Source organism: Saccopteryx leptura, chromosome 5 (genome assembly GCF_036850995.1).
Source record: "Saccopteryx leptura isolate mSacLep1 chromosome 5, mSacLep1_pri_phased_curated, whole genome shotgun sequence".
Lineage (NCBI taxonomy): Eukaryota > Metazoa > Chordata > Mammalia > Chiroptera > Emballonuridae > Saccopteryx > Saccopteryx leptura.
Genome location: NC_089507.1, coordinates 105,024,586 through 105,043,371, shown reverse-complemented (window position 1 = coordinate 105,043,371; position 18,786 = coordinate 105,024,586). Strand labels below are relative to the sequence as shown.

The following is an 18,786-nucleotide window of genomic DNA, read 5'->3' as shown; positions in this document are numbered from 1 at the left end:
CTGTATTGATAAAAGAAGAGACATTCTGACCATAGTTTTATTACTGAAGATGTTTGAAGTTTTTTTTAAACAAACATTTTTAACAAGAATTATTATGTCTTAGGTTGGCTTCTTCCAGAGCAGACTTGAACCCTTTGAGTAGTGCATTTTTTTAATGCTTGCTGACTCCCAAGAGTGAGTTTTTTTTAACAAAAAATGAAATTAGTTCTAGTTCCAGTTTTATTAACTTAAAATCATGTTTGTTTGATAACCAATTTATGGAAACAAGAAGAACAGACATTTGCCTTTTTAAAATATTGCCTTAAACATTTATAAAATAAAACTTTTTATTACCATCTGGATGGTCAGGAGGCATGAGGACGTACATGAACATCTGTACTATTCAAAAGGTTAAAACAAGAATTAGAAAACAAGCAATTTATTTAAGAAATAATCCAAAGAAAACATTGCTAAGGGAGAAGGGAAGAGAGATGTAGAAAGGAAGGATGTAACAAAAGATTATTATAAAGAGGTTGACATTGTGGGCACCAGGGCTCTGTCTAGCTCGGGAAATCTGGGAGACAGGCAGGTACATGCCTCTGATCATCCCACTTGAAGGGTAAAGAAGGTGTGATAGCCATTGTCCCCAGTTATCATACAGTTACTCTCCATCTCGGCCCAGCCAAAGGAGCCCTCCAAGGAGAAGCATGGCTGCTTGCAGTCTCACACCGTTTCTATGGCCCGGAAGGGTGAGTGTCAAAGGAATGTGACTATAAATCATTTTCCTTGCAAACTCCATTAAACCAATTTAATTCCTTGACTGCTCTTTTTATATGGAGTGGTCAAATATAGTGGTCTTTTTTTTTTTCTCATTTTTACTTCCATTCTACTAGAATTAACCAATTATTGTTTCAACTATATGTTTAAAGTTTTCCTCTGTGGCCATAATTTCTACTGTGTCCAGTGTTCTCATTTCTATATCTAAACTTTATTCCGCATAATTAGCCACTGTCATTTTTATTTGTGTTTGATTGCATCCATCAAAAATAACCATTAGAAATTAGATTAAGAAGAACACAGTTCTGCCTATATATTAGCCAGTTGCTGAGATCATTGTGAGCACTAACCGTGAAATAGTCTAAAGTTGCTCTATTGTCCAGTACTGCTAGCCCAGAGTTCTGCGGACTTTAGTGAATTTATAGGTTAGCTTCCTTAAGACTCTGTTTACTCATCAGCTAAATTGTGCTAATAATAGAGGCTTCCTAGCTTCTTTTTAGGAATCAGTTAAAATAAATCTTTTAGAAAAATTTATAGCCTATACTATAGGCCCTATAGTAAGTGTCCAATATGTTATTTATTGTTGTTGTTATTTAAGACCTTTATAATGATATACCTATTATTTCATATACTACTGATCACTTTGTCAAAAGCATACTTACCATTCACACTATTTGTAAAGAGCAAATGGTTACATCAAGATGACAATCAAAACGTCCCACTTTGTTGGTAGTACTACTTGCCTCATAGGGTTGCTGCTTGTAGGAGAATAATAAAACAATACGTATAAGAGCCTGGTACACAGTAGGCATCATGCACATGCTTTTTCCCTTTTGCTTTCCTTACTATATGTGCCTTGCATCTGGAAGGTGGGAGAAATGGAGAAATGGTGTGTGTTATGATGAGTTTATTAAGCATTTTTAGAAAGTTGGCCTTCCCAAGTCCAGAAGGGTTTGAGATCTACTGTTTTATCTGTCATATTGAACAATTACAGTGAAGTTCCAATATCCTTTCTAAAATGTCTCAAAAATGGTGCAATTTTCTATTTTTATTTTTATGACTCTCAATCTGCAATAGACATTTCAGGATGCTCTATGTGCAATTTATGATGATGAGTTTACATTGTTTTTATAAAATTTGTGCATGTGTTTTTATCTTTTTTAGATTTAATTGTGGGTGCATTTGGAACAGGAAAAGTAGCTGTTTATAGGTATGTGGTTGGTGTATGCAAATTTTTTTAATTGAGATATAATTGACACGTGGCATTATCTTAATTTCAGGCATACAACATAATGATTCAATATTTGTATATATTGTGACATGATCACTACAGTAAGTCTAGTTACATCATTACCTCACATAGTTATAGGTTTCTTTTGCTAGTCATGAGAACTTTTAAGATATCTCCTCTCAGCAACTTTCAAATATGCAATATTTAACTATAGTGTTGTTAACTATAGTCACCATGCTGTCATTACACTGCAGGACTTACTGGAAGTTGGTGCTTTTTGACCACTTTCACCTATTTTGCGCCTGCCCCACATACCCTGCACCACCCCTGGCAACCACCAATCCATTTTCTGTATCTATGTTTGTTTTTTGGTGTATTTTAAATAAAAAATATTTTTTAGATTCCACATATAAATGAGATCATATGGTATTTGTCTTTGTCTGAAATTTTTACTTACCATAATGCTCTCAAGGGCCTTCTATGTTGTTTCAATGGCAGGATTTCCTTTTTTATAGATGAATAATATTTTATTATACTTATACACCACATTTTCTTTCTTTATGCATCTATCAATGGATGTATTTTTCTAATTATTTCAGATACATTTCCTTTTTGCTGTTAGTTTTACCTTAAGGAATATATCTGTATGATTTATTTTGGAGAACATATAAATGCTCTTTTAAAGTTTGGAGGAATTATTGCTCTAATTATTTCCTTATTTATCCCTCTGTCTTTTTATTATTATACCTCATGGTCAAACTTTCATCCCCTACTAACATAATTTTAAATAAGATATGAATCTTAGCAGAACTTATAAAATGAAACATTTTTATATGTAACTATATTTAAATGCTTCCCTTTGCTTTAGAATGCATTAAAATGTTCTTATAGAGAAGGATTATGGGGTGAGAGAATGTTACTATGTCCCTTGGCCTCTACAATCAAGTAAGGACACTAAGTTAGAGAATAGAAAATATCAGGAATTCATAGGCTCCAATAGCAAACATTGAACAACAGCTCAAATGTGAAAGGTTTAAAAAAAAAAAAAAGTGACAGGTCTTGCTTCAAAAACCTGGCCATTTCCACACACTCAAAATCCATAATCTTGGCTAAGTTCCTGTAACTTTCTGAGCCTCTGATTTTTCATCTATAAAAAGGGGATTACTACTCTTTAAGATAATTTTTGTTAAAAGGATTAAGTGGGGATCTGCATGTAAAGTACACAGAATAGTAACTGGTAGACAATCTAAAATTTTTAGATTTTTTTTCTTCTTAAAAAAGTTTTATGGGAATGAGGTCAAGATATCAGGACAGAAAGCAGAGAGCCGACGCAGGTGTTCTGGGCACATATTGCTAACCTAGCTGAACTCCCAGGTACATTATTAAGTTAGATTCCCTCAAGTAGGTAAGATTTTCTTCTTCACTGGTCCTAACACATACTCAGAGGACTGATTTATACCAGCCACTCTCCAGTTCAGGTTATAGAGAGTCAGATGGTTGAAACACTCAAAGTACCAGGATGAGGCTGTGTTTGTTTTGGCCACGAGTCTGTGCCAATCAGAGTTTATGGAGTAAAACTGACTCGCAATCCAGCTGCTATGCTCTGAATCTACCACCACATTTGTGCCAAGGTCGTGTGTTCCATGAGCTACTCCCAGTCAATTACCGGGCACAACAGGGATATAAACATGGGTCCACTCCTGTGGGACATGGAGATACTCTAACAGGCAACTTTGGCTCCCTGTGCCCTGGATGTAACTTTCTTCTGGATACCCTCTCTTCCCTCACTCCTTCCCAGCGATCAGCCTGCATCACAGTCTGGGCCCTGGCTCACAGCCTCCTCCATTCCCTACCCTTTTTTTCTCATCAATGTTTGCCCCCTAAATGTCTTACATGTCTAATCCTGTCTTATCATCTGCCTTTCCGAGGACTGGAACTAACACGATATTGGAAACAAAGTAATATAACACAGTGTAGATAAAGAGGGTAACAGAGTTCAGCCAGATTCCCAGCAGGCCCCATGGCTGCAGTCTTGAAATTGTTTACAGTGATATCCTAAACAACACTCTGCCCTGAGTGAGGCATAGCCCTCCCACCTGTCAGAGAAAAACCTAGAGAGTGTAGAATCGATTCCTGTTGTCAGCTGAAGACTTGGCTCCCAGCTGTCATCTCTCGAAACTGAGCTTTAAAAATTGTCCTGTTTCCTTTCCATGTGACTTACATTCTCATCTGGTTATGGGTTGTGGAAATTGCGTTCACGTTAGTCCCTCTCCTCAAACTTGGCTGCCCGTTAGAATCCCCGGGGAGGTTTAACATGCCAGTGCCTGGTCCTGACCCGAGTGACCTGAGTCAGTTTGCCTCTGGCAAGGCATGGGCTTAGCGCCGATTTTAAAGCTCCTAGATGCCTACATTATATAGTCAGGATTGAGAACCACTGCTCCATGTGAAGCTAAATCTGCAAAGCATGGCTAGAAGTGCATCAAACTAAAAAATCATTAACCAATAAGGTGAGAAAATTCAAAAACTCAAGTACTTATAGACACAAATGACCATAGAATGATGTACTTCCTCAAACGTGAATGTAGACATAGTAGCAGATCCCAAAGCAGTATTTCACAACAATCTCGCCAAAATCCCACAAACCCACTCCATAAACAAAGCAAGTGGGTGAAGGCGGCTGTCCAAGGACGTTCCTTATTTGTCTTCACCAGCTCCCAGATGTAATTGGTTGAGTCTGGTGCACACCTGTTCAGGTGGTGAGGTAAATTCTTAGCACAAAGGCTAGTCGTGTTGGCAATAGCCTCTAGAAGTGGAGTGGGCTTCTGCCTGTGACTTCAGTGGCTCATTTAAATCCTGTGTTTCCTCCCTACAGAGCAAGACCAGTGGTGACAGTGGATGCCCAGCTTCTGCTGCACCCAATGATTATCAACCTGGAAAATAAGACTTGCCAGATTCCAGAGTCTACAACCTTGGTGGCCTGGTGAGTTAGTCCACTCAGGTTACACAGGGATTTTGTGAAGACACAGTTCCTGAGGTGGTCAGTCTGGGGTGGGCCCTGAGAATCTGCATTTCCAAAAAAAAAAAGTTGCAGAAGATGCTGATGCTGCAGGTCTGTGCATCAAATTCGAGTAGCAAGAAGTAAAAAAAAAAAAAAAAAAAAAAAAAGCGGGCACCCATGCCATGATGCTGATCTTTTGCTGTCAGCTTATCACAGAAGGCTAATTCTCCAATCTGTAGGCTCCAGGTGGTATGAGAAGTACAAGAGACTCTTGAATGACACAGGTTTGAACTGTGCAGGTGCACTTATGCATGGATTTGTTTTCAATAAATATAGTTGGCCCTTTGTATCTACAGGTTTCACTTCCTCAGATTCAACTAACCGTAGATTGTGTTTTTGCATTCTCAACAGCAGATTTCGAACTATAGATCTAAAACACTGTTTTAATCAGTGGTTGGTTGAATCCGCAGATATGAAGACCCAATTGTAGAGTCCAAAGTTACACTGTATGGGGGTTAGGGAGCCTAATGCCCACTACTGTAGGGAAAACAGCTGTGGTTAGGCTTGCTCACCTGTTTTTTGGCGGTAAGCACTTTGCATGATTAGCATGTGAGCACGTGGCAGAGAGCCCTGTGTGTACAGCCTATATAGGCTATGGGTACTTTCCCACAGCGCGAATTGCTTGCTGCCTCCTTGAGTGGCTGTTTGCTTGCTTGATGCCTTTGGGAGACTCTAATAAACTGGAATGGCCCAACGGTTTCCGGCTCCGCAGTTCTGCCCGAATCCAATGTGAACCTGCCTGGCCTCGGCCACCGGCATTACATTCACCTTATTCTAAGTCAGCTGTATACAGTAAAAGCATTTGGGAAAGTTCCTAATGAAACAAATCTTGGAGATCTCTTTTAAATTGTTGGCATAATCAAAGAATGTTAACCAAACTGAAAATATAATAGAATGCCTTAACTTTTGCATTTGTGTATACTATGGATACCATTTTTCAGATATATACAATGTCCTTATTTTCTTTAATAGTAAGCTTGGTTTAAATTACTTGATTTCCTATGCTGAAAACAGATGTCATTTTTCTAACTTAGCATATGCAGTTAGACAGAAGGTAAACATTATCAAAATAGAGATTTTTGTGTCTTAAACTTTATTTTTGTGGCCGTGATCTCATCATCCGGAATAAATAGCAGGAGAATTATGGTTCCTTTGCCTGTGCCATAGGAAAGCATGGCTTTATACAACTTCTGAAAGTGTTGCTTTTGAATCTTGCCTGTTATCCAAAGGGACTACAAAATGGAACTTGATTGTAAAACAGCCCGAAAAAAATGCCACTTTGTTTTTAATATGTAGGATCAGAAGTCTGTCTTCCTCGGTAATGGCAGCAGGGTATATCCTCTGATAAATCAACAAATACTTGGAACGTGTGAGATCTGCCCTCATTTTCCAGAGAGGTGCTCTAACTTAGGCGGTATACTCGGTTCCTGAGAATGTCAGAATGCAGTCTTTACTCCAAGAAGTTACAGTATGTCCAGCCAATGTTAGCATGCTACTGATGGCCTTTGGATAGGAATTCATACTGAAGTCAGAGCCTTTGAGGGTGGAGGGTAGGGGATGAAGAGGACCCTGAAGAATTCTTTGGAAAACATCCTTTGCTGAGAGCTGGCCATTCTTAAAGGCCTGTCCTCTCCTTAACCAGCTTTTGAAAGAAGCTGGAAAATGTCCTGAGCACATTTTAAATGGGTTAAAACCTAAGATATTATAATGAAAACTTGATCTAAGGAAATATGTAAAAGGGCTAGCAGCTATCCTTACCCTGGCTTGATTAAATGAACATGAAATGAGTTGTGAGAATTACTCAGACACGAGTGTTAAAAATTCAGTATTTCCCCTACAGTCAGTCCTATGTTCTCACATTCATTCACAGCTGAATGGACTCTAGGCTGAATTCTTTTAAGCATATGTTTGTGGCACACTCTGATATAAAGTGCTGTTTCACTCTAGATAATTTTTTCTAAGAACTTTTAGTAATTTTATAAAATTTAAGTGGGTTTAATAGAGTATGTGATCTACCTGATTTTATGGAAAGAATATTACTTTGTAATAAAAAAATGTCTTTTCATGAACCATTTTCTTTGTTGCATTGAATCATATTATTATAATAAAATGCAACTTATGTGGACATATATATAATATATGCCTCTATAATTTATGTGATTCTCTTGCATACATTTTCTGAACAATGTTTTGTTTTCATATTCAAAAATTTTATATAGGGGCTCAGAGCATTAGAAAATGAAAGGTCAATATCTGGTTCAGTCTAAAATGTGTTTCTCTGATACTTTTTAATTTCTTCTAAGAATTTAGCACAGTTTTCCTAAAATAGTTAAAATGTACTGGTTGACTTTCTTTTCTGTAATCTTGGTCTGTATTTTATATAACCTTGTATTGTACAGCTAAAAACAGATAAACTCTAACCTTGAAATAGTTCTTCACCTCCATCAATAGAATTTCTGTCTTTCAAACAGTGTAGTTTTATAAAGTATCTGCTACTAGAATTTCTATATTAGAAATAACATAAAGCCAGTTCAATTAATAAAGTTTTTATTTCATAAATTTAAAAATCAATAATTATCCATGTTTCAAATCTGAAAAGAAACTTCAAATATGCCTGCCTACCTTCATGTAAAATCTGCTATTTACTATCAGTGAAATGAGATTTAATTGGTTAGACTGAACAATGAATTGCTACTTAAGTCCTGCTTCATGTTTATCTCATTCTTTCCCCATGATCCACGGCAATGAATGTTGTATCAGAGAATCATTATTCCACCATTCCTTTTATTTTTTCTGAATTGAGAAGCAGGGAGGCTGTCAGACAGACTCCTGCATGCACCCGACTGGGATCCACCTGGCATGCCCACCAGGGGGCGATGCTCTGCCCATCTGACCATTGCTCTGTTGCAACTGGAGCCATTCTAGCACCTGAGGCAGAGGCCATGGAACCATCCTCAGTGCCTGGGCCAACTTTGCTCCAATGGAGCCATGGCTGCAGGAGGGGAAGAGAGAGACAGAAAGAAAGGAGAGGGGGAAGGGTCAAGAAGCAGATGGGCACTTCTCTTGTGTGCCCTGGCCAAGAATCGAACCTGGGATTTCTACACGCCAGGCCAACACTCTACCACTGAGCCAACTGGCCAGGGCCCCAACCACTCTTGCCTTGAATTAGGTCTTGTGTTAGAGAGTTTGTAGTGGATTTTCCTGCCTCTTACATATCAGAAGCACGATACACAGTTCAACTTAAAATTTATGTGATAAAGAGGCTGAGTTGATTTGTTTTTTTGTTCCAATAAGACCTATTCAAACTATATATAATACACCATATTGACACTGATCCTAAGTTCTAGTTTGAAATTTTAACTGAATTAATAATTATTATTAATAGTTCACAGCTTAATTCAGTAACCAAACACTTCCCAAAAAGTTGAACACAGAAAAAAAAAATCCCAATTTTGAAAGCTAAACCTGGTAGGAAATTTAAAGATGCGACGACCTATTCATCTTCCCTGGATATGTGTAATTGAAGTGAACATGGGCTGGAATTGGTGACTTCTCTGGGGAAGTGCCAAAAATGCTGTAATAATGGAGAAATCTCAGGAAACCTTTGGCTTAATGGCATGTGGCAAATTATTTACCCTGAAGGGAAACATTGACTGAGGTCACTGTAGATAGATGAATCCCAGATGTGACACATTTTCATGATGTTTGACACAGGAAGCTGACACATAATTAAAGTATGATTAGGGGTTATTTATTCCTTTTGGGTTCTGTAGAAATATTCTAACCATACTATGTATTTTACCAGCAAAAAAATGTTAAGATTGTCATTAAATCATGCTTAAGTATTTTCTTATATTTTTACTTTCTTAGAAATGTGTAAAGACCCCATCTCAAATGCTGACTGTTAGAGCTTGGCATTTCAGGAGGGAGGTGAGCACGTTTAGCAAAGTCAGGTGGAGTCAACTGGCCGTTTCTTATTCCTTCCGCGGCCACAGAACAGGCCCGAGTGCAGGTCATCCTACACAGATGGCAGACAGCTCTCTGGATTATGTTCGAGGCAAGACTATCAAGTGTCTCGTACACATCCACCTCTTTTTATTGTCTTTATACACTGTATCATGGAGCCTACCTAGCTTGAGACAGCCACCCTTCACTCCTTATGTTCCTTCCAGCAAGTGCCTCCTCTCCTTCCAAGTAGAGCAGGCATGTGGATTCATTGCTCCATGCCTCTTAGGATTAAATCCAAATTCTTTAACCTGAGTTTCAGAGCCCTGTCCCCTTCCCCATCTTGCTCTAATGCATGAACCACACCGAATTTCTTCAGGTTCCTCAAATGGGGTCATGCTCTAGCTTGTCTCCAGGCTCTACCACCAACTGTTCCCCTGCCATAGTGCCCAATCCTTCACTCGCTAGCACACAGAGATATTCATTTATTGAATGAAGGTAACAAATATTTGATCAACCCACTGATTAAATCAGCTAACCTCACCAGTCTTAATTGTATTAGTGTTATGGTAGGATATGTATATATCTTTTATAAATATAAGTGAATAAATATAAATTAATATATGCATATTTTTAGTTGTGTATAATAAGGGACATATAGAAGAAAACAATGTATTCATTCATCTGGAGTCAAGTAAAGGAAAAGTTCTACTTCCAATTCAAAACTTTATTAACCAATGGATTATTGACTATTATTTTCCATAGCTTTTCCTTAAGCGTATGTGCATCTGTAGAAGGCCAGAGCATTTCAAACACAATAGGTGAGCATGCTTTCATTCTTATACTCGTATAGTATACTAAGAGAAGTCAGCTATAAGCATTTCTCGGCATAGACCACATAACACTTTAAATGAGCCCTTCATTAATACCAAGATTCCTAGTGTATCTATGGAAACTTCTATTTAAACATTACTTGAATAATTGGTATTAGTATTATCTATAAAAACAGAAATAATTGGGGGGATGGGAATGACGATTTGTACTTTTAAAAACTAGTATTTTAGCATGGGAAGTATTCCATAAAATTTTTCTTAGTGCCTCTATTGTTTTGGATCCCAACTATGAAAAAAATGTTTCCTGAGTAAGCAAGTTGAAACAGGAACTCATAGCTCTGATAAAGCACTGCATTCATGGAATTCTTTTCCTTTACTGATTATGTTTTCTTCATTTCTCTCCTTTAGGCCTAACTGCTGAGGTTCAATTGGATTCCCTGAAACAAAAAGGAGCCATTAAACGCACACTCTTCCTGGATAACCGTCAGTCACATATCATCTTTCCTCTGGTGATAAAGCGGCAGAAATCCCGCCAATGCCAGGACTTTATGGTTTACCTGCGAGTAAGTGTTCTGGAATCACCTCTCTGGCCTCTCACATCCAAAACCAAATTCTAAACGTTGTTCTCCCTCTACCCATCCTCCTTATCCACACCCACTTTCATTTTACGGGAGGAAATGATACTGTAAGGCCACACACTCCCGTCTGGAGCCTGACTTCCGCTAACTGGCTCAAAGATGTGTTGCTGTTGATTCCCACGACTTCTTTTCGTTTTGCTCACGATCTTGACAATAGCACTAACTCAGGTGGTTTTCATTTCTGACTGCCTCCCCCGCAAAACAACATAAATGTTAAACACAATTTATTTGAGTGTTTCTCCTCTGTGAGTATGTTTGGCCAGATTTTATCAATGTGCATTTCAGAGCCAACTCAGGGGAACGTGTATGCATTCAAAGCCTTTATTACAAGTCATTTATGATTATATATTTAAAGCAGTAAATTTTTAACAACAGCACCAAACCTACTGTGAAATTTAAAAAGCCAAAATATTTAGAACACAATTATTTCATCCTTTTTTATCTTATTTAATTTAATGATTTTAGAGAGAGAAAGAGAAAAATATCAATTTGTTGTTCCACTTATTTATACATTTATTTATATATTGGTCTTTTGTATGTGCCCTCCCAGAAATCAAACCCACGACCTTGGTGGTATTGGGCTCTAACCAACTGAACTACCTGGCCAGGACCACAATTATTTCATCTTCTTACCATTTGTGAGGTTGTTGTCATTCTTTCTTATTTTGTCTCCTCCTTTAATGGACTTACTTAGTGAGGAGAAAGCTTACAAACACACTCTAGAAAGATGGGCACATGACCCTTAAGTCTCCTTATGACCTTGATTGGCACACAACTGAAGGGTGGTATGTTCATCACTGGTATAAGGTGTTCTGTGTGCTTATAAATTCTACCAACTTCATGAAAGTAACAAATCTCAATTCACAAAACTTTCAACACTTATTACATATATAAATATGATTTTTTTACTTTGTAATTTGACCAATCTGTGTGAGTTTTTTTGAAATCTGGAGAACCTGAAGATTACCTCTAGAAGCATATATTTCAGTGAAGCCACAGCTCTAAAAGATTCATTTCGGCCCTGGCCAGGCAACTTAGTGGATAGAAGGTCGGACCAGCATATGGACATCCCAGGTTCCATTCCCGGTCAGGGTACACAGGAGAAGCGACTATCTGCTTCTCTCCCCCTCTTTCTCCACCTTCTCTCTCTTTTCCCCTCCTGCAACCAGTGGCTCTACTGGTTCAAGCATCAGCCCCAGGCACTGAAGAGAGCTCCGTTGATTAGATTAGAGTACCAGCCTCAGAGGGGGTTGTCGGGTGGATCTTGGTCAGGACACATATGGGAGTCTCACTATTTCTCCTCCTCTCATTTACAAAAAAAGATTCATCTCTGAAATGTATTAATTAAGCTGGCTACTATATACCACATCAATCAGTGTGTGCATAAGCTCGCAGGAGTAATAATTACTTCATCATTCACTTTCATTAACTAAAGTCTAGTGCCTTTCACAGACTAACATCTTGCAGCTAATTCACAAAGCCTTTCTTGAGCTTCTAATTATTTTCCCCAGGATGAAACTGAATTCCGAGATAAATTATCTCCAATCAACATTAGTTTGAATTATAGTTTGGATGAATCCACCTTTAAGGAAGGCCTGGAGGTGAAACCAATATTGAACCATTACAGGGAAAACGTTGTTACTGAACAGGTAGGTCAGTGACATATCTTTGATGATGTACTGTATTCTCAGTTAGGCCAAGGGCACTGTCCTTGTGACCGTAAATTGGAATCCAGTCTCTTTTGTCTTCATTCCTGCACACAGACATGTAACATTTGGGAGCTTCTTCTAACATGTTTCCTGAAACACTGCATCATTATGTTTTCAGAAGCCCATCCCCTTGTACAACCAAGATTTAATTTGTTCAAAATGTGGCTGTAATGGAAGCAGTGCAGCTCGTAATCCTCAAAACATTGCCAGAGTCACATTCTTTACAGACATTTCAGAATGAATTGGAATTGGGCTATTATGTAAATTAGCCTATATTGGGAGGTTAGTGCCTAACATGGGGCTTCTAGAATCATGCCTAGTGAAATGAAAGCTTTGGTTTAATTTGTGGAATCATTCATAATTTTCAAGAAAAATGATGCGATTCAAATTTTCCAAGATTATTCCTGATGTGTGTTTGCACACAATGCAGGCTCACATCCTGGTGGACTGCGGAGAAGACAACATGTGCATTCCTGACTTGAAGCTGTCAGCTAGACCGTAAGTTTAAATAAATAAACTTGTACATTTTATCTAATGGAATACAGGTGTTTATTTAAAGCTTCTCTGGAGAAAGTATACACTTCCAACTACTACTACTACAAAAAAAAAATACACTGCATGAAATTCTTGAGCTTGGCTACACTTTGGGTTAGCCTGTGGCTTGGGTCAGTTCTTTGTCATTGGTATCAAGTGATACATCCTAAGATTTTGCCTGGGCTGTTTCATCTTTCAGCAGCAGTTAAAAAAAAATGTTTTTGTTCAAAGTAAACTTGTCTATGGGTGGTTCAGGTTGTATTTGCTTGTCTCAGTTCTGTGGGCAAAGTATTCAGAGACAGGCTGTTTCCATCGACACCTTGGCTGAAACTTTTTTTACAGCACCCCATGGTTGGAAGGCATCCTTAAAATTGTCCAAACAAAAATCAACTTTAATTTGCTGGAGGAAAAAAATGTAATGGCACTCTGTGGAGTAAAGCAGAAGGTGTCACAAAGTTAAATAAGAATCAAAGTCACCAGACCAGCACTGGTAATTGTGTTGCATTATAATATGGAAAAAAAATGAAGATGGGAAACATCTATGCTGGGAAAAAACAGATTCATGCTTCTTCACCCCATCCCCACCAGGATTTGTCTCACTGTCAGTGTTTGGAAACTGTTTGATATCTCACAAAGAGGCTTTCTCTAAACTTCACAAGTTAGCCAGTGTTCAAAGCAATGGCTTTGATTAAGGGTCAAAAGGGAAATAGGCATTTCAAATGTTGGTTCAATTTGAAGTTCGGGAGTGAATTAAATTTCCTCAAAATAGCTCACAATCTTCAATCAGCTATTTGTCATCTTGTGTCTGTCTCTTTCTTCCCTCTCACTGTTTACTTTGCCCTCCCCGTCTCCCCCACTGAGTTTCTAAGCCCTGCCTCTCTGCTCATCTTACTTCCTGCTAAATGTGTTCAGAGATGTGCTGGAGCTGCTCATTTTGGATTATGAGCCAATTGTTAAATTTGCTAGAGTTTTTTCTGGCAGATTGTTAAATACGTTAGTAGCTTGAAATTGACCACAGTGGGAGGATTCATAGGATTGGAATCAGCAAATGCTACAAATAGGTATGGGGGTTTTCTAGTTTGTTTGTTGTGTTTTGTTTTGTTTTGTTTTTGAGACCTGGTTGTCAAACATTTACCAGCACGTCATTGAATGCTTTCCAGTTCTTTCCACCCAGACAGGGTTCTGATTCTTCTCACCATCCCTTCATGACCATACATCTTTTTTTAGTCCCAGTCTTGCATTTCTACACTTTGTCTTTTTCTCCCAGATAAGGCCTTAAATAAAACACCCATGAATCCAGAGAAGTACAGTATCTAATGATTCCTATTAAACTGCATTTCTAGAGATAAGCATCAGGTCATCATTGGAGATGAAAATCACCTTATGCTCATAATCAATGCAAGAAATGAAGGAGAAGGAGCCTATGAAGCCGAACTCTTCGTGATAATACCAGAAGAGGCAGATTATGTTGGGATTGAGCGCAGCTACAAGGTAATGCCCACCAATTATTTGAAGTAGTAAAGAGCTAGGTGTACTTTGGAAGTCAAATCCACGTTCAGTAGAGCCATCTTAGCAGACAGCTTCTTCCTCAATAAAAGAGAAAATGGCACTTTACTGTGTTAATCATAATCGCAATGCACCAGGAAGGGGGATGGTTTTAAACAGTATTAATATCTTTCTTGGCCATAGTGTAAAGATAAATCAGCCAAAGTTTGAGAGCTGAAGCAAGGAGGAGTAATACAAGTAGATGGAAAAAAAAATCAGCTTACCAATTGATGGATCTATCAGCTAAATTCACAAGCTGACTCCTACCACCACTGGCTATTTTCAGGGCTTTGTTTTGAGTTCCTTTAAGTTTCAAGCAGGTCTGAGGAGGTCTGGTTCTCATTATAGCTTTTGGAAGAAGGTCCAGCCAATCCCAGCTGAGCACTGATAACAACCTAGACAGGCACTAGAAAGGAAACACGTTCATTTTTCTTTCTTCGTGGTCCACCTTTTTTGGGACTGGGACCAAGAAAAGCCAGGTCTTTGTCATTTGCCAGTCCGGCAGTGCTGCTATTTATTAAACTGACATGGATGCTTTTATAGTCTTCCTTTACTTATCAGAACACGAATCTTCCCACTCAGAGAATCCAAAGGTTCTGCTGTGTTTATAACCATTTGGTCTAAAATACCATTACAAATACATTGTAGGATAATGGAAAGAGTACCTCATTTTCAGACATGTGCAGACTCACAATTAATGGCACAGACCAAGTTTAACATTCTTTCACCATCGTCACAGCCCTTCACACAGAGCTAGGCACAGTGGGCATTGCTTAACAACCTGCAGGTGGACTTGCTCACTAAACTACAATTTATTAAATTCATGTGACTTTCCAAGCACTACCTATTCTGAAGAGTGTGAACACATTAATGATTAAATAATTTAATGAAAAATAATTCCTCTGAAGAGATGTTAACAAACTGTGGTCATAATAGTATTTTATAGGCATTGAAAAACATCGAGAATATAAAATTCTCTATTCACACCTCTAGTCTCACGGTTTTTGTTTTGGTTAAATTATCTTCTTGGTAAAAAAAAAAATAGAAGACTGGATAAAGAAGATGTGGCACATATACACCATGGTATACTATTCAGCCATAAGAAATGATGACATCGGATCACTTACAACAAAATGGTGGAATCTTGATAACATTATATGGAGTGAAATAAGTAAATCAGAAAAAAACAAGAACTGCAGGATTCCATACATTGGTGGGACATAAAAACGAGACTAAGAGACATGGACAAGAGTGTAGTGGTTACGGGGGGCGGGGGGAGGGAAGGAGGGAGAGGGGGGGTGGGGGAGGGGCACAAAGAAAACTAGATAGAAGGTGACAGAGGACAGTCTGACTTTGGGTGATGGGTATGCAACAGAATTGAATGACAAGATAACCTGGACATGTTTTCTTTGAATATATGTACCCTGATTTATTGATGTCACCCTATTAAAATAAAAATTTATTTATTAATAAAAAAATAAAAATAAAATAAAATAAAAATAAAAAAATAATAAATCCAGGTAAGTAATAGTCATGCACCTTGACAGTTATACAATCACTACAAATTTCTATTGAAGAAAGTCATAGAAAAATATCACCTATAAATACTTCATGCAGATGATACATAAACAAACAACAAAACAATGAGCTCACATATGTCATTTTGAAGCATTTTAAGGCTCCACTCGTTTTATCTCAATTCCCTTCATGCCACTCGTCCTCTGATGTGGTGAGCACAGCATCTATTCTGAAATGTTTTCCCTTTAGCAGAACATTCAGTTTACTGTTCCCTTTGTCACGTGGAAGATATGGAGATCACTTGTTGGCTTCTCTCTTAGGTTCTAAATGTTACAACAGACAGGATCCATAATCCCAAATCCCAAAAGAGTCCTTACCTATTCTTCCATCAGTTTCCCTAGGCCAGAGACTTTGCTCAGTCTTTGAATTTTACATGACTAAGCCACATTCTACTTTCTTCTTTGTTTTTAAGCAGTTTGAGGGGTTTTTTTGTTTGATTATTTGGGTTTGTTGTTGTTGTTTTGAGAGAGGAGCCTGGAGAGAGAGGCAGAGGAACACTGAGCTGATCCTGTATGTGTCCGGACTAGGGAATCCAACCAGCAACCTCTGCACTTGGGGTGGATGCTCCAACAAACCAAGCTATCCAGCCAGGGTTTTATTGATTTTTAGAGAGACACAGAGAGGAAGGGAAAGAGAGGGGAAGGGGAAAGAAAGCATTCACTGGTTGCTCCACCAATTGTGCATTCTTTGGTTGCTTCTCATGTGTGCCCTGACCGGGGATCAAACCTACAACCTTGTTGTTTCAGGCAACGCTCTTAACCGGCTGAGCTAACCTGCCAGGGCCATGGTTTGTGTATCTTTTTATTTAAACTCAGTTCAAGATTTTTTTAAACAACTTTTACTCAAGAGAAAATGTATTGGGATTGTCTAATTGTAAGTGTTGTTATTTTTTTGTTGAAAACACTTATCTTTTCAAAAATATAGATGGTGATCATCTCTTTCTCTGGAAAGCTTAAGTGAGCCAACCTTTATACTTCCCTTTGGTGGCCTTCCTTCTAAAGTTTTCTACAAATAAAGTCAATGTGCTTTATCATTTTGTTATTATTATTATTGTAGTAGTAGTAAATTATATGTAACATAAAATTTACCATTTTTAGTGGTACAGGTTCAGTGGCATAAACTACATTCACATTGTTGTGCAACCATCACCCCCATCCCTCCACAGAATATCTTTCATCTTGCAAAACTGAAACTCTGTACCCATCAAACACTAACTCCCAGTTCCCCCTTTCCATATCCCCTGGGAACCACGATTCAACTTTCTGTCTTTATGGATTTGGCTGTTCTAGGAACCTCATGTACTCCACTTCACTCCCGTCTCACACCCAGCTCACATTCAGCGTGTCCAGAACTAGACTTCTTGTCCTCCCACACTCATGTTCCTCCTCTGCCCTCCATTGCCCATCTCAGAGAATGGCACCAGCATTCACCTGACTTCTGAAGCCTAAGTTAGTCCTAAACCCCCCAAGTCCACATCCTTTCTCCATCCCAGTGTGGCTGTCACTGCCTTCTCTAGGCCGGTATGATCGTCCTCTGAGTTTACTAAAACAGTCTCCTAATTCATCTTCCTATCTCCCTGCCTCCAGTCCCTTTTCCTGCAAAGGAAGCCATCTTTCTTAGATGAGGATGTGACCACATCAATTTCTTGCTTACAACCCTCACTAGCTCCCCATTGCTTTTAAAGGTAAAGTCCAAATTCCTGAGATGACTAACAAGACCCTTACTGTCACCCTATGTACCTCTAGCCTCATCACTAATCATTGATTCTTTCCTTGAGCCCACACTGTAAATTCCAGTGGGATGGAATTTCTTTTCAGTTTCTGTAATAGCCTTTCACACTCTCACCACAAAGAGATTGCACCCTCTCTCTGACACATTAACTACTGTTCCCCCTCTTATCCAGCTTAATCTTTCTGTTCATCCTTTGGGCCTCCACATACTAAAGATTGAGACTGCTAACATTTATTTTGCAATTGTTATGGACTGGGTACTACCTTAAGCTCCTGCATGTATTTAATTTACTCAACCTTCATCATCTCCAGTTTATAGGTAAGGGGAAATTCAGGAACATGCCCAAAGCTACACAGCTATTATGTAGCAGAACCAAGACTGAAACCTCCATTATTAGGTCCAGCCCTTGTTCTTACCACTGATCTGCACTGCCCCCCATCAGCTTAGATGTCACTTCCTTCAGGGTGACTTTTCTGGTTGCTTAAATCAATGTGCACGTCCTCCTCTACCACTACAAATTTCTCCTACCATAAAATTTAACAAACTGTCCTGTGTTTCTGTTTGCTTGTGATATTTACTGCAATTCCTTAATAATTGGAAAATCCATGAGGGCAAAGATTATTTTTTTATCAGTGCCTGTCAAATAGCAGGTACACAGTACATATTTTCAGTGAGTGAGTAAATGCATGAGTGACACTCTTAAGAGCTATAAATACATTAGAGTGAGAGTGTTCCTGGAACAGCAGAGGAAAGTAACCTAGAAATATCTAGAAAAACAGTTAAGGTTAAAAAAAGAAAAAGGTTAGAAGATCTGGGGAAAGAACTTTGATTGATGTAGAAAATCTATTTCTAGTAAGCTGGAATAAATGAATGTACAACTTTAAATTTTTATATAAAATAAAAATCTTTAGTATAAAAACAAAACCCTTGAATTGTATTCAGGGGATACATGGGCATGTTTTTCAAGCTTTTGCTGGATTTTTTTTTCTATTTTCAGGATTGGGCTAATGATCTCAACATAAAACATCTCTGTATGACTAGAGTTAGTTATGCATTCTTAAGCTTGAATACATACTGAAGGTATCTTTGAGAAGAGAAAATATTACCAGCATTTTGAAAATATATTTCAATGAAAAGATTAAGCAAAAAAAGATCCAAAACCTCATAGACAACAGTAAAGTGATTACCAGAGGGAAAAGGGGTGGGGTAGGCAGAAGAGAATGAAAGG

The 18,786-nt window shown here is 38.3% G+C and overlaps 1 protein-coding gene across 1 annotated transcript in view; it reads left to right on the top strand.

Annotated features, from left to right (window-relative positions):
- ITGA8 (integrin subunit alpha 8) overlaps positions 1–18,786 on the top strand; it is a 248,220-nt gene that overhangs the window by 154,459 nt on the left and 74,975 nt on the right. The window contains exons 14-20 of the mRNA XM_066385213.1: positions 1,921–1,966; positions 4,860–4,967; positions 9,756–9,811; positions 10,232–10,386; positions 11,973–12,110; positions 12,601–12,668; positions 14,048–14,195. Of these exons, the coding sequence (XP_066241310.1) occupies positions 1,921–1,966; positions 4,860–4,967; positions 9,756–9,811; positions 10,232–10,386; positions 11,973–12,110; positions 12,601–12,668; positions 14,048–14,195 (719 nt within the window). The remainder of the gene's footprint in view (positions 1–1,920; positions 1,967–4,859; positions 4,968–9,755; positions 9,812–10,231; positions 10,387–11,972; positions 12,111–12,600; positions 12,669–14,047; positions 14,196–18,786) is intronic.